Source organism: Mus caroli, unplaced genomic scaffold (assembly GCF_978045245.1).
Source record: "Mus caroli unplaced genomic scaffold, Mus_caroli_1 scaffold_3, whole genome shotgun sequence".
Lineage (NCBI taxonomy): Eukaryota > Metazoa > Chordata > Mammalia > Rodentia > Muridae > Mus > Mus caroli.
In genome coordinates this window covers 60,003,329-60,019,819 of record NW_028227258.1, presented here as the reverse complement: position 1 = coordinate 60,019,819, position 16,491 = coordinate 60,003,329, and the positions used below count along the sequence as shown (strand labels likewise).

The window sequence follows — 16,491 nt, the reverse complement described above, 5'->3', positions numbered from 1 at the left end:
AAAGGAAAGAGAGATTCACAGAGCAATTTCCTAATAAGGTCAATCCTACAACATTTTTAAAGGACTGGTGTATCATTAGTAAACACAAGTAAGAATGGCAGATCTACTAATCAAAATAATATAATCAATACAAGTCAGTATGCTAACAAAAAAAGGAGAGGGGCAGGCATGAAAAGCACTTGGTAAAAATCTACGTTCCTGATACAAATTTACAGCAAGCCCTACCACCATAAACTCCTTAATTAACCTAGCAATAGGCACCTGATAGACAAATAACTAAAAAGCAAACAGAACATGCAGCTAACACTATACAGAACAATGAAAACCCAATTTCTTCCCAAAATCAGGAGTAAAACAAGAATATCCACATTCTTAGTTTTCCATGTAATTAATTCAAAGAATCCTATAAGTGTAATAGATTAAAAAAAATAATTGCAAACAAATAAACCACAACCAATTTGGAAATAAATAAGTGATCTATGATCAATACATTAAAAACAATTTATTTCTATAGCTAACTAACGTTAGATATTAAATAAAAATGTCATTTATAAGGGCCGGAGCACTGGTCCAGATGTCTGACAGTTTAAAGGATGTACTGGCCTTGCAAGGGACTTAAGTTCCCTTCCCAGCCCTTATGCTGGATGCTTCACAGTGTAATGAAAATGAAGACATGGCCACTGCAAGGTAGAGCTGAGGAAAAGGACTGTCCTGCAGATATGAGGGAGAGAACAGCCACAAGTGTCTGGAAGAATCCACACTGAACTGGGCTGTGGGAATGTGAAGGAAAGAACGGAAGAGAACAGAAGGAGAAAAGACCAGAAGAGGGAACTGACGAGACTCAAGCAAACCAGGAGAGTGGATGGCTGAAATGGCAGGGCTCTATAGGAAGAGAACCTGGGAAAAGAAGAGAAGTCCCTGGCTGGATAGGTTTAAGGGAGGTAGGGGGTAGGGTGAAGGGTGCTCAGAGGAGCCACTGGTACAAGTGAACCTAGAGGCTGAGCAGACACTTTGGTATGCTAAGACACCACAGTTAGCCATTTGTCCTGGCTTTCTTTGGGACCTGACAATAACCACCTGTAACTCCAGCTCCAAGGGATCCAATGATCTCATCTGGCCTCCTGAGGCACTGCACTAATATACACATAAATACACACACACACACACACACTACCCCTTCCAAATTTTTTTTTAAAAATCTGTTAAAAATGCCTCTTTAGGGTTGGGGGGGGTGACGGGGGGGGGTGAGGGGGTGTTGGAGACAGGGTTTCTCTGTGTAGCCCTGGTAGTCCTAGAGCTCATAGATTCTCCTGCTTCTGTCTCCTGAGTACTGGGATTAAAGGCCTGCAACACCACTGTCTGGCAAAAATGCCATTTATAGTAGTATAATATATGACATACTTGCTATAAAACATGAGAAAGACCTATGCCCTGAAAATTACAAAGTATCTGTGTAAAATTATAAACTAAATAAAAATAGAGCTAAAAGTACTTTCTTAATGGGTTAGAATTCTGACTAGTGTTAAGAATCAGTTCTTCTCAAACATATTTAGAAACTCAACAGACCTAGGCAAGATGATTCTCAAAGGAGAGCAGAGATTGGGCTCAATGAATGTTCACTTAGTGTATGAGAAGTCCTAGGTGCAATCTCCAGCACTGCAGTCAATGAGTGGGGTAAAATCAAAGCTAGAAAAGCAAAATCATTTTCAAAAACAGGAAAAAAGTCAGATCATCAGCACAGCTTGATTTCAAACATATAATAAACCTATAATACTCAAAACAGCAAGGTGGTGTCACAGGCACCCAGCAGAACAGAATCCAAACCCAATGCCTAACTCTCCAGCCCACTAGTTTTGGCAAAGGGATGAAGGCACCGAATAAAGAAAGCCTTGCAACAAAAGGTGCTACCTTAGCTGGATAGCTATAGCACAAAATGAACTTTGATCTGCTATAAAAACAGACCCACTTAAAGAAAAAACCTTTAGAACATTTTATACTCTTTAGCATTACTGAGAATGAAAGCACAAGCCACATACTGGGAAAAGGCCTTGTTAAGACTATTTCTCACACAGGCTTCGTTGTGTTGAATTGTTGAATTATATATATATAATTCAACAATTAAAAATTAAACTGGGTGGCAGCAAGGAACACCTTTGATCCCAGAACTCAGGAGGCAGAGGCAGGCATATCTCTGAGTTTGAGAACAGCCTGATCTACAGAGTGAGTTTCAGGACAGCCAGGGCTACATAAGAAAAACCCCGTGTCAAGGGAAAAAAATTAAATAATGCAATCTAAAAAAAATAAGTACACAAGAAGTGTCATCTGACAATGTACCAAAGATCTTCAATACATACTAAATGTCATATAAAAAGATGTTTAACAGCAATCATTTGAGAGACACTAATTAAAACTAAATTAAACTAAAATAAAGCATGGCACAGCCATATCCACTGGAAACAGAGAGTCATGAAGCCAGCATGGCTGCTTAATGCAGTTCTGGCAAAGCTGATCAGATTGCTGCAACTGCTGTCCTTCTAACTTCTTGGGTTTGGTCTCTGTGTGTTGTCTTCTTGGGGATTTTCTGCATTATGATTCATTTTATGGTTTTTCCTGAGAGATTTGTGACTGAGTGCTTTTAGGATAGTCCTAAAATCAGCTTTATCGGGCCACTGTTTGAAAGTTTTCTGTAAGCCTTAGCGATCATTAAGAACAGACAAGCACATAACCAGATGAGGCCATCACTACAGGGATCTTCTTGGGGTGTCTGCCCCAGTGCAAACTCAAACAGCATAATTGGTGCAAGGTAGACAGACACAACTGACAAACTCTGACTGGCCAGGAGAATAGGTTACAGATTCATGGTTTCTTTTTATTATAGGCTTAGAGCTCTCTGAAAATGTGGTTTAAAGATGGGGGGGGGGGGGTTTGATACAGAGCACACCCCTGGAGGAACAGAATTCAGTAAATAAGATAGACTGACGAAAATAATGTCCTACTTTATAGCATAGATGATAAGACATATAGTAAAAGAAGTTAGGTATTAGTATTTGCTATTCCTAAAAAGACCGTTCAGATATTTTCTGTTTGTCTTCAGTGCTTTCAGACTGTAAATGCTGCCAGCCTACAAGCAGGCTGTTGCATAATAAATGTGTTTGCTTTGGAGGAGACACTTTTTAGATTCCTTAAATTGGAGTTACAGAGCTGCTAATAAAATCTGTTCTGTTTATATTTTCTAATTGTGACTGAACTTGTAACCCTAGAAATGTAATGAAAAATCAAACACATTATCTGTACTTCTTGGAATAAAGTAGCACCTGATCACTAGCCAGTCAGAGCTGCAAGACTCCCTTTGAACCCTATCACCTGACTCACTCCCCCCTCCCCTCCCCTCCCTGACTCCTGCTTTGAGTGACTGGCCCTGTCACACAGGACCACAGTGAGGTAGCCCTGGGCCGCACTGAGGGCTGAGGGCCATATCTAGGTTATGGCTATGCAATGGCAGGGGTCAGTGTCCATGGCTCATATTACCACTAGAAAGCATGAGGACATCCCTGGTGGGGCAGCCACCAGGGAACATATGGATGTCCAGCCCTACCCCTCACTGGCTGAAGTGCTCTGGAGAGTTGGCCCCATCTCTCATCAGTGGCTTATAAGTGACTTATAAGTGCTGATGGCTCCCTCCTTCCACACCCAACATCTGAGGGAGATGGGAGAGCTGGCCCTGCACCTTTCCTGGACAACACAGTGGAGCTGGCCCTGATGGTGAAGGCATCAGGCAAGAGTATGAGAACAGGAGGGAAAACTGGCTCAGCTCCTCACAGTCTGCAACATTGGGGAGAGTGGTCCCTCACCTTGACTGGGCAACTCAGTGGAGCTAGCACTAAAGGCTTGGGTGTGGATGAGCCCTGAGGGCATGAGAGTAGGACAGCTGACCCTGCCTTCTGCTGATGCTGGCATTGGGTGGCCTGGTACAAGCAGTGGTGGAGAGCTTGCCCTAGTGGGGTGGATAAGAGAGAGGCCCAGATCCAGGGCTCTGAGTTGGCCCACTCCAAAATCTACATCATCTGTGAATGGTTCAGATGTGTGAAAGGGCCAGCCCTTGACACAGGACAACAGCAGAATGACTGGGAGGAGTCCCAGTGACTCAAATATGACTGTGTCAAAGAAGCCAGAGGCCTCAAACCAGACTCATTCAACGAACATTTGCAAGTGAAGATGTATGGCCAAAGGAATATACAGACATGTGAGTGGCTGGCCAGATAAAACACTGTGGGACACACTGTGACACACTACAGTTTCCATGATGAGATGTTTTCTATGCTTTTTTGTTTTTTATGTGTTTGTGTTTTTAATTTTGGGGTGGAGGTTACATGGGCAAAGGGCCATGAAGGGACAGGGATGAGCAGGATTGGAGTGCATCAAGTTAAGCTCACAGGAATGAATAACACATTTAAAAGCCTGGTTCCTGAGTGTTGGGGGTGCTCAGAGGCGTGCTGATGGGGGTGTAAAACAGTACAGCCCCTCTGAAAATAAACTGGCAGCTTCTTAAAATATCTGTCATCTACTAAACAATACTACACATCTTAGATCGGTACCCACAACAAGTGAGAGCATGTGGTGGCTTCATGGGAATGTTAACACAAGCTATTTTTAGCCACCCCTAAGAAAAAACAATTCAAATGTCCACCAAGAAGGCACTAAACATACAAATTACAGAAATATCACATAATGAAATATTATTCAAAACTAGTGATATATACAACATGGATGAATTTCAACATTTTATAAAGAGTAACCGAGGCCATATGAAGAACACACCTTACATGTGGCTGTAGAAAATGTAAGCACAGCAAAGCGGACTAGTGGCTTCCTGAGGAGCGGGGGAGAAGGCCGTGACAAAGGGAGCCCAAAAGAACATGAAAAGATTTTTCAGAAGCAATAAGTATGTTATCTATTTGACTGTTGTGATGGCTTTCATAGTGTGATGTTTCAGAACTTGCCATTAACATTTTCTAACAGCTTGCTACTAATTATATCTTAATAAAGCAGTTTTTAAGCAAAGAAACAAAAAGGATATTTAGAGTTAGAAGAAACCCAACAAACTTAAGGTTTTTTTTTTTTTTACTTTAGATTTTTAGAACATCAAGACTTTCATATTAAAAATTTCAAAACTCTACATACTTTGACACTAAAGATAGCTATATCTAAGTTAAAATTGTCAACAAAGTTGAAAATAGCCAAAAGAGAGAGTTGTGTAGGACAATCATGCAGAAAATCTAAAGAGAACAGAGATTAGGAAAGTAAACTATCAAAGTAACAGAACTGACTAGAGTGACACAGGAGGAGTGGAAATCATACATTTATGGTAACTCACCTGAATGACTGGTGACCTGCAGCAGCACTTGGCTGACTGAGCATAAATGGAAACAGATGGGCAGATAAAACAGAAGGACAAACTTCCACCAATACTCCTTCTCTTATTAGCCTAGCTCCTATACAGCAAAGGCTGAACAGGAAAGAAGTAACAGAAACTGCCTGCTGTGCAAGCATTCGTAAATGCTGCTCCATGGCTCTCCTGTTGTACTCAATCAACACACCAACCCTGGATCAACTCAGCTGTCTCCTCCACTATGAGCACCAAACTCAAAATATCCACCATCAAAGGAAACTCCAAAATTTCTTCTCAATTTCATAATGACTTGATTTAAATGACTTGATTTAGTTCTTTCCTGTAACCTAAAGCAGATTTCTGAAATCTAAGTTCCCCACTGTTCGACCTTATCTCACACAACAAACAGGGAGAACATACAGAAAGCTGGAGGCAAGATAATGCAGAAAATTCCTTCAATTTATTATGCTTTCTTTATCCTTTGATTACTAAGGACAGCACCTGTTCGCTACAACAGTACCTATAGCTCTGAACCCTGACCACTTCAGTTTCTTTCTCATGAGTCCTCTCCCTTTTTATTTGTAACTTTACCCTTCAACTGTATCTGCTTCTTAGCATTTGATGATTATTATTAATTTCTTAAAATAACTAAATCATCTTTCTTGACGTTACTCTCCTATATGCTATCTACCGGGTGTGCCTATTGGAAGGGCAAAATCCTGGGAGATGCCAGCTTTCCAATGGCAGGAGGATGACAAATGTGCTCCTCACTGTAGCTGGGAATACTGGAGGAGAATGGCCTAAAGGGAAAGGTATTACAACTGGTCGGTTGAATTTGGTTACATATCTGAATGGATCTAACAACAACAACAACAAAAAGCAATCCAAATAGCAGGAAATTCAGGGAAAAGCTAAGTTGGATAACAAAGCTATTAATTTGTGAAAACCAGTTTACTCAAGTATACATATTAATAGATAGATACATTGCTATTTTAGAGATAAGATGAACATTTAAAGAATGGGGACTGGGTAGAAGGTCAAAGCAGACACTGCAACTGTGGGCTGTGTGGGTCTGGATCCAGAGCAGAGGCTCTGCTCCAGGCACTGGAAGGCATGTGGGTCTCCAGCTGGGCCACCAACTGGCCAAAGCTGATGTAGATGCTTGGAGCCAACCATCAGACTTGAGCTCAAGGACCCCATGGGGGAGCTGGCTGAAGGACTGGAGGAGCTGAGGGGATTAAAACCCCATAGGAAGAACAACATCAGCTGACTGGACCACCCAGTGCTCCCAGAGACTAGACCACCAACCAAGGAGTATGCAGGGAGGGATCCAGGACTCCTGTGCATATGTAGCACAGGATGGCCTTGCCTGACAGCAATGGAAGAGGAGGCCCTTGGTCCTGTGGAGGTTTGGTGCCCTAGCATAGAGGGATACTGGAGCAGTGGGGCAGGAGAAGGTGGGTGGGTAGGGGAGCACCCTCATGTAGGCAAAGGGGAGGGAGGAGAAGATGGATGTGGGATGGGGGGTTTTGTGGAGGGCTAAGGGCAAAGTGGGATATCATTTGAGATGTAAATGAATGGAATGATTAATAAAAAGAAAAAAAATGAGGGATGATCATGACTTTTAAATTTACAAATATATCAACTGAGATAATACCTAAAACTTTTTTTTTTTTTTTTTTTTTTTACTCTTTCTACATTTCTTAAATGGCCTCACTGTGCCAGTCCCCATTCTAGGCACTAAAACTAAGAAAACACTTTGCCTTCAGGAATCTTTTATTCTGTTGAGAGATGGAAAATAACAAACAACAAGGACCACTATGTATCATAAAATACTATTTCAAGTATTTTATGCATAATCCTTATAAAGCTCCTAAAGCATATTATGCTATTACCACCTGCACAGGGGAGGATATGCAGAGGCAAAGTAGTTAAATAATCAGGTCACAAAATGGGAATGTAGCAGACATGAGTCAAATCCAGCTAGAATTCTGCTCACATTCTGTGTTCTCAGTAACTATCCAGGAACAAAGGAGTATACAACGTATGGATTTGGTAGTCAGATGGGCAGTCTAAATTTTAGAAGGGGTAAGCAGGGAAGACTCATTTCTAAGGCAAGCTGCCTAGAAGCAGCAAACAATCAGAGCTGCCTGGAAGAAGCAGAGATCAGCTGAGGTGCCTAGAAGAGGCTAAGACCACCTGTGTTGTCTCTGAAGAGGTCTCCAAGCTGTTGAGCTGCCTGCAAGCTGTGAAATGCATGTAAGGTTATCCATGCTGGGGTGGCCTTCGGTGATGCAACTGTCTCTGAGTCATTTCAGATCCCTTACTCACACTCCTCTAAGTAACCACAATAAAATCCACTGGTTCACCAAATTTGACTTAGTGGTACCCTTATTTTAGTCTGCCCTTGGTTCTCTAAGGTGTTCTATAAGATGTTTATTTTCATCTCCTCAAAAACAGTGTCAGTCAACAATTAGTATATAACAGGTATTTCACACTATAGCACTGGGAAGAAAGCTCACAAGACGAGATATAATAAAGAGCAAATTCATAAAGATTGAGTACATCTAACTGCGACTCGAACAAATGCTAAAGAATGTCCTAGAAAGTCAGTGCTTCAAGCAAAGAAACAGATTCTGATGGACTGACAGCTGAGGTCTACAAAGTGGCTGCTGTATTTAAAGAACATAGAGACTCCCGGTAGTTATGACACAGTGATGAAATTCTAAGTTTTCTATGATATCATGTATCTAGAGACTGTACTCAACAGTTGAACAGGAAGCAGAGTTTCCAGTTGTATTTATGATGATTGCTGTTAAGCGTGTGAGTGTGTGGGTATGCTATGCTCACGGGAGAGAGGACAGGCTTCAGGGGCTGGTTCTCTCCCTTCACCGTGAACTCTGGGGAGTAAATTCAGGTGGCCAAAGAAATGTGCTGAGGAAAAAATGCAAGAGAAGAGAATTTTGGAGAAAAATAACACTATAGAATGGTAATGTATGATATCACAAAGTTACAATGTCCGTCACCAGGAGAGATTTATCCATTGTAAAGTAGTAGTGCAGGGCCGGCAGATACGCCGCGCTTCAGTGTCCTGCCAGTGGGAGGGTCATGGTCAGTTCTTACTTTGGTTTATATTTCACTTTATGTAATGTGTATGGCTGTTTTGCCTGCATGTGTATCTGTGAACCACATGGTGCAGTGCTTGCTGAGGTCTGATGATCTCCTGGGACTTGAGTCACAAATGGAAGGGAATTGAACCCAGTTCTCTGAATGAGCAGCCAGTGCTATTAACCACTAACCCATCACTCCAGCCCCCGTAAATGTATTTTAAAGGAATACTTTTTTTTTTAAGCGTTTTGGACTTTGGTGTTATGTGCCAATTTCTGGATTTGTTATAAATATAAGAAAGGATTAACAAGTGCATAGGTTAAAACAAAACAAAGCAAAACAACAACTCACAAACAGAATTAAAGGAAATGAAACTGAAGGAGAAGATGCAAGTCCAGTTCTATGGGTCAGAAAAAAATGTAGTTTTCTGTCTGAACTACTGTTAGGGTTTACTGATTTAACAAGCTACTTAATTTGTGAGAATTCATCTCAGTCTTCTTTCAGATCCATTCACGTTCCTGGGCAGCTGGCCTGGGAGAGAACTGTGCAGAAGCTAGAAACCTAAAACCATCATGTGTCTGCTTTTCTACTTGAACCACTGGCCTGGGACTGCTTATGTGTCAGATCTGATGAACCATGCTGCGAGGTTCTTGTGATACTCAGAAACTGAGCATGCATTTTAAAGCACGCCTAACTCCCAGCCACTCACACATCCATCTCAGCAGTCAGGCATCTGGGGAACATTTCTAACAGAAGCTTGCTCTAGAAGCAGCTCCAAATAGAATCTAGAATACAACATGACCCACGTGAGCATCATACTAAAGCACTCACTAGGAGAAACATCAGAGACACAGAAGTTCAACCTTTTATTTAAACTGTTAAGCAGAAAAACCAAGGTTTGCACTCTAACTACAAACATTATACCCATTCTAATCTCCCAACAACTTTAAATTTAGATTTATAAAACTTAATGAACTACTAGTGACTGGTTTCTTATATTGCCTTAATTTTAAATCATTAAATGGCATAGGCTAATCAGTGTACTTAAAATTGAGAGAACTAAAATAAAAAAGAAACAGAACCAATGATTTGCCTTTAAATTTAGGTTCCTTGAGATACTCTTTTATATCTGTTGCCAAGTCCTTATCCTAAGAGAAATTACTAGCAATTACTCTCTGATTGCTATGTGCATGTCAGACATTATCATCACTCTAATTATAATACAGTTAGCCAAAGCTGAATGGTTAACTTTCAGTTCAATTAAATGTTTGTTTTGCAGCCTATTTATAGACATGACAGATGTATACTGCTCCAAGATAATGATGGAATTTAATACATGTTCCAGAGCTGATATAAAACATACAAAAACACAAGAAAGAACAAATCAGACAATTTAGTAGGATTGCAGCTGCAAATGGGATATAAGGGCAACTTGCTAAGGTTTGAAAATCTGCCTGTCAAAACTCCCAATGAATAGCACTTTCTGTAGCATTCTCAAAATTAATAACTGCTGATGATGAATATATTGCAAAGTCATTTAAATTTACTTTGTGGAGAAAAACAGTGACAAATGAATTCTTTTTTGATCGGGCCTCTTCTTATGGTGAACACAAATGGTGTCCTGGGCACCACTGTGAAGTGTGCTAGTGACTGATACTGGTAGGTTCAACAGGTGACCACAATCACTATTTGTTCCTAAAACTTTCTCATCACCATAAACTGAAACCTTGTGCAAACAACTCTTCAATCTCTTCTTTATTCTACTGTTCTGTTTTGTTCATTTGTGTTAGTCAGAGCTGAGCCATTTTATAAAACTCCATTTTGGTTGAACTGTGACAATACAATAACCACAGTAATCTAGCTCTTAGAAGTTAAGTAACTTGTCTCTCTAGGTTCTTGACTGCCCTCCCTATAGACCAAGTAGTGGCTAGTCAGGAGAAATGCTTATTGATCACCTAACCTTCTTTAACTACTGACTACTCCCTGGTTACCACCAGCCACAGCCAACTGAACGTGAAAGAAAAGAAAAGAAAAGAAAAGAAAAGAAAAGAAAAGAAAAGAAAAGAAAAGAAAAGAAAAGAAAAGAAAAGAAAAGAAAAGAAAAGAGAAAAGAAAAGGAGGGGAAGGGAGGGGAGGGAAGGGGAGGGGAGTGGGGGGGGGGGGGAGAGAGAGAGAGAGAGAGAGAGAGAGAGAGAGAGAGAGAGAGAGAGAGAGAGAGAGAGAGAAGAAGGAAACAGACTTTTCAGTCCTTGCCTCACTATAACTACCCCAGTTTGTAAGCAGAGAGAAGACTAATTCTCAGAGACCCCTCTGCCACTCCCTCTTCTCCCTGCAAAAATATAAAATAAGGGCTAGAATGTCAGCAAGTTGTTTTTCCTCGTGCCTTTCTTTCTCTTCAACCTATCAATTTGGTTTTGTTTTGAGACATACTTTCACATAAACTCATACTGTAGCTCAGGCTAACTTCAAACTCACAACCTCCCTGTCTTTGTCCCTAGACTGCTGGGGTTGCAGAGATAATCTAGCTCCACTTCTCTGTCACTAAAGCTGCTGCTAACCTCTACCCTACTTTCTGTCTCTATGAATCTAAGTATTGACATAAGTGCAATCATATGGATGGATGGATGGATGGATGGATGGATAGATAGATAGATAGATAGATAGATAGATAGATAGATAGATAGATAGATGTAATATGTATGTAGGTGTGTGTTGTATGGTTGTCTCTGTTCATTTAGCATATTGTTTTCAAAGGGCTCACTTATACTGTAGCACATGTAATTAATTCCTTTTTAATCATTGAGTAATATTACATTGTAACACTTATACTACATATTTTGTTTATTAATTCCCTGTTAAGACACTTGGACTATGTCCATTTTCTGCTGCTGAAACAAAATGTCTAAAGCTAGGATTAATAAAGAAAAGAGGTTTATTTAGCTCACAATTTTGAAGACTCAGCATCTACTTAACTTCAGTGAAGGCAATCTGGCTACATCACAGCACAGCAAAAGAATCAGAAAGGAAACGGGTAGAAAGCCATATAAGATGGGTTTATTCTGCAACAACCCATCCTCATAAAAGCTATGACCAGCACCAACCCCTTCCTGGACAGGGCTCTAATGGCCCAATTACCTCACACCTGTGTACCACTGGGAAGTGTTCTAGCCGTGATAGTAAAGTTCCCAGAGATAGGTAATCTTGACCGCTACCCATTCCTGAAACTCTTGCACATCCTAAATGCTCCACTCTCTCCCTACTGTCACCCCCAGGGCCAGAGTCTCTAGCAACTGCACTTCTAGATGACAAATCACATCCAAAGCAGCTCATTTCCAGCTCCTGGCTTCTGTGAATTCTGGAATATAAGTATCTGAGTCTGCTATTCATTGCTAATTCTGTTTATCTTTTGGAAACTGGCAGGATTTTACTCTAGCTGCAAGGTTTTTGGTGACCACCAGCAATGACAAATGCTCTAATTCCCCACAACTTGCCCAGGTTTGCTTCTGTTCTCTTGATTGCAGCCACTATGGCAGCTGTAAAGTAGGAGGTGACTATCCCACTGTGCTTTTCTTTTGCATTTCAATGAGGGCACTAAATGCTTTTCATTTACTTATTTCCTTTTGCATATCTTCTTGGGGAAAATATCTATTCAAATCATCTGGTCTATTTTTCATTTCTGTTGCCTTCTTGTTGAGTTACAGCGTTTTACATATTGTGGAAATATACCCTCAGCATGTATGTAATTTGTTTAGTAGGTTATCTTTAACTCAGGATAGTGTCCTTTGATGCACAAAACTTTTAACTTGTAGTTATATCTAACTTACTTCCCTATGGTTAGCTAGTTTTGGCATCATATTGAGAAATCTACTGGTGTGGATATTCATCTAAGGGTTTTGCAGTTCAGTCACTTAAATTTGGTTGTATTTTTAAAACCCACTTTGAAATCATTTTCATAGATGATACAAGTAAGAGTTAATCCAGTTTTTTTTTTTTTTTCAAACACTTACGAAGTTTTTTTTAATCACTTAGTAAAAAGAAAAGGTGGTGTTGGGAGTACAGTGATACCCACAGCTGCTCTCTGAAAGGAGAACCTTTTACTTTTTACTGTCAGGTTTCTAAACCAATCTAATTTTTGTTTTCTATCAGAATTTGAAGATAAGGCTCTATGTTACTGAAGACACCACACTTTTCAGACAAAGGATGTGGAGGAATCAAGCTGGAGCTGACCAGAAAGTCTCCTCCCTGAAGAGAGGCTCTCACAGTATCCAATGGTGTTATTCAACCTGTGCAGGGACAGGAACAACTGGTAGTCCTGTCCAGCTGTATTGCCAATGAACCACACAATGCATGGTCCCACAAGATATCCACAGTGGTACAACAGCAGTACTTTTACCTTGGGAACCAGACAGCTATCTAATTGAACTTTAAAGCTTGCTCAACAGGAGAGAATTTGTGCCCAATAATGCAAACCTAGCCAACTATCTATGGGTAGGTTACAGACCTGAAAGAACCATATACTGCTAGATTCCTAAGTCAATGTCATTTCTGTTTTGTTTTCTTTTGTTTTTCTTGGTTTTTTTTTAAATACTCATCCTTACATCCACAGAAAAGTATACCTTTCACTCGGCATAAAACAATTCATTTTGCAATAGATAAGAGACTATTACAAATATCTACAACTAGTCAAAATGCAGACAATAAGTGACTATGAGGTGCCCAAGCCCAACTGATACATCCACAACAAAACCCCTCCACCTAAGGCTCAGGGAAAACCATGGGAAAGGGGTGAAAAGACTGTAAGCAACAGCGGCCTGGGACATCTGCTGTTAGAGACTATCCTCTTGACACAACAAAGAAAACATGCCCATAAACTTTCAAGATCAGGACAATAATACCACCAGTAGACCTGCCAATACACAATACAGACAGAAGAAATTACATATGGTCCCACCTCTAGAGGTGAGACTCCTCTCACATACATATATACATACACACATACACATGCATATATATATATATATACATATATATATATACATACATATACATACACACATATGTATGTACATGTAACTAATTACTGAAGGAGAGAACATGAATGAGGGTGGGAAGGTACAGTGCTCATGCATCAAGTTCTAAAAGAAATCCCTATTAAAACAATAAATAAAGTTTAAAGCACAGTTCAGTAAGTATAAAAGTAATGTTTCAAATGCTTACCGACTGACAACCTATCATTTGTCTAGTGACTATGCTCGTGTTCTATAATTAGAGAAAGTTCTGTTGCATAAAACATCTTAGAATATTTCAAAATTATTGCAACTGTAAATAATTCCTAGTTTCGGTAAATGAACTTTATAAGTCTTAAAATTTTCCAAAAATAAGCCAGGTAATTGCTAGATTCAGAAGGCATAAAAATATTAAAATTCTTTGAAACACTGGGTATAGAGGGGTTTTGATTTGCTTTACCAAACTAATGGTCAAAGAACTGTGCCTCTGCTCAAAGTACATTCTGAGCATGGACACAGTGAAAGGGTTAGACAGAAGAACCCTCTAGGTAGAGATCTACAGAGACAGTTTACAAATACTAGGCACAATACCTTCAGAGCTACACAGTACTGATCATCTATGTTTTGCCTTCTGAATTAACTTTTGTTTTCTTATATCAGCAGTCTTTCAGTGAGCATCTATTTCTTATGATCTTGTAAGACATAATATAGAAAGAATATGAAAACCATTTTCCAAATATGTTCAAATATATCTTATTATAAAATTTGCTTTTTAATTATTATAGAATGTAGATTAATCTTTATAGATTAGTCTGACATCTTATGCTTCTGGCTTTATATTGTACATTGAAAGACAAGTTTCTGGTTACACATGCAACCACTACTTAGCTTTTGATGCTTTTCATCTTAGACATTTAAATAATTATACCATATAACATATATACTGCCATGAGATACTGTAGAAACTGAGCAAAATTTTCCCACATTTGAAATTCCAAGTATTAATGAATACTTAAGGGGGTAAATTTTACAATCTGATTCATCAAAATTACTAAGGTAGGCATCCAATCCGTCTATAACATAAGAAAATTACATTTTTATTTTACAAATACAGCTATCATCCTTTTGCTTTTTCAAATATATCTCCATTCAGTATGAGCACTAGTTTTAATGTTTTCTTCAAAGTAAAGAGAAAAGTGAACTCCATGAGCTAATGGAGGGGTAAATACATAAGAAAAATCAAGACGGCTCTAAGAGCAACTTCCTGAAAAGGAGCCTGCAGGACAATCCCTGGCAAACCTCTCCCAGCTCCCAGTAGGTATCCAGGCTGACAACATTCTGTATCTATCTTAGTTTCTTTACTTTTAAAAAGAGAATGGCATTTATAAAAAGCTACTAAAATTGTAAGTTCAACTTTCCACATGAACAATTACTGTTTGAAACCTAACACCTTTAAAGATTAAGTCTAAGCTGATACTATTAACATTTTCCCACCAGGCTGAATAATTACTTCTGCAGTTTCACATTAACTAGTACACTTCTCTATTACATTTATCACATTATACGCCAACCACTTCTAAGTGTTTCTACCTACCCTGCTAGCCTGGGAACTCCATAAATCAGATCAAACGCTAACTCCTTCCCTATCTTTAGTTTCATACAACAGCCAGTGAAGACCAGGTGCATGGTACCTTTGTCTTAGATGGATGAGTAGACACAGTCTGTCCATAGCAACTGTCCCCTTTACCAAATTTACATAGTTATGTTTATTCTGAACTCCTCATACAAAAATACTAATCTCAAGCAGGGCTCTTATTTACAGGAAGATATGAATAATTATTATGCTTTATCCCTCAAACTGTTAACCCATCTTTTAGCAACGTACATCCAGATACAAAAAGAAAATATCCTTGTGAGACACTTTAGCAATGCTTCCTTTTAACAAGCAGAAACTCAACTTAAGTAGCTAAAGGAGATCAGAGTCACGGGTGGCAACGGCATTAGCAGATAACTAGCAGGGTCAGGCCTAGGTTTGGGGTTTTAATTCCAGATGGCTCACCTTTCACCGTATCAAGCAAAGACTTTTTAATAATCATTTTAACAAGTCAGCAGTTGTACTAGAAATACTTACACTGACCCCAGCGCCCTGTTCTTGGGTTTAAATAATTTGGATAAAGACCATTTGGGCGTTCCATTTTCTGCAGTAGTTTCCGAATGTGCATGACCTAATAATCAAAATGAAATTAAGAATGTAATTAATAAAAAGCAGGTGTCACCAAGCTTTTCATTAGCCTGCGGTCTGCGGTTTTTCCCTCACTTGGAACTACACCCACCTTCTACTTTGTTGTGTGTGGTGGTTAGGAAGGGCTTCTCTTCCTTAAATGATTCCTTAGTTTTATTAATGGATATGTTATTATTTAAAACGTAAACAATAATAAAATAGCAAAATAAAAGAGATCATCACAAACATCACCCATATAATCCAGATGTATCCCTGTATATATTAAAATATAAGAATAAAAGTAACTCCAGAGAAATGAAATCAAAACTTTCTGGGAAAGGATTCATTTCGATTTAACAAGTGATCAAGTAAATGAAGTAAACATCAAACTGTTGGGCTTAAATGCTCTCAAAATAAAGCACTCTCTAAGTCCTTAAAGACCTCCCTGAGGTTAATGGGAGGGGGGAAATCATGAAATACATTACCAGGCTGATGACTTCCCCGAAGCCCTGACTTCTGTCTGTCTGGCTTTCAGATGGGAGAGCAGTCAGTGCCACAGGAAAGGTGTTCTATTTCTGAGAAGTTATTCATACTAAAAGCTGATCACTCAGATTGAGTAAGTAACGTATCCATGCTGTGCTCACATGTAACGTCTAAGTGACTTAGAACACGCTCTCCCTCATGGGCATACGTGTGTACTTCAGCCTTCTGGAGCTGAGCACACTAATAATTTTAAGCACAGTAATTCTCATCATCTGTTCTATGCC

General features: G+C 39.5%; 1 protein-coding gene across 1 annotated transcript in view; it reads right to left on the bottom strand.

Moving 5' to 3' along the window:
* Positions 1 to 16,491, bottom strand: part of Man1a2 (mannosidase alpha class 1A member 2) — a 129,393-nt gene that overhangs the window by 43,853 nt on the left and 69,049 nt on the right. Inside the window, exon 8 of the mRNA XM_021157562.3 lies at positions 15,635 to 15,728. Within this exon, the coding sequence (XP_021013221.1) occupies positions 15,635 to 15,728 (94 nt within the window). The remainder of the gene's footprint in view (positions 1 to 15,634; positions 15,729 to 16,491) is intronic.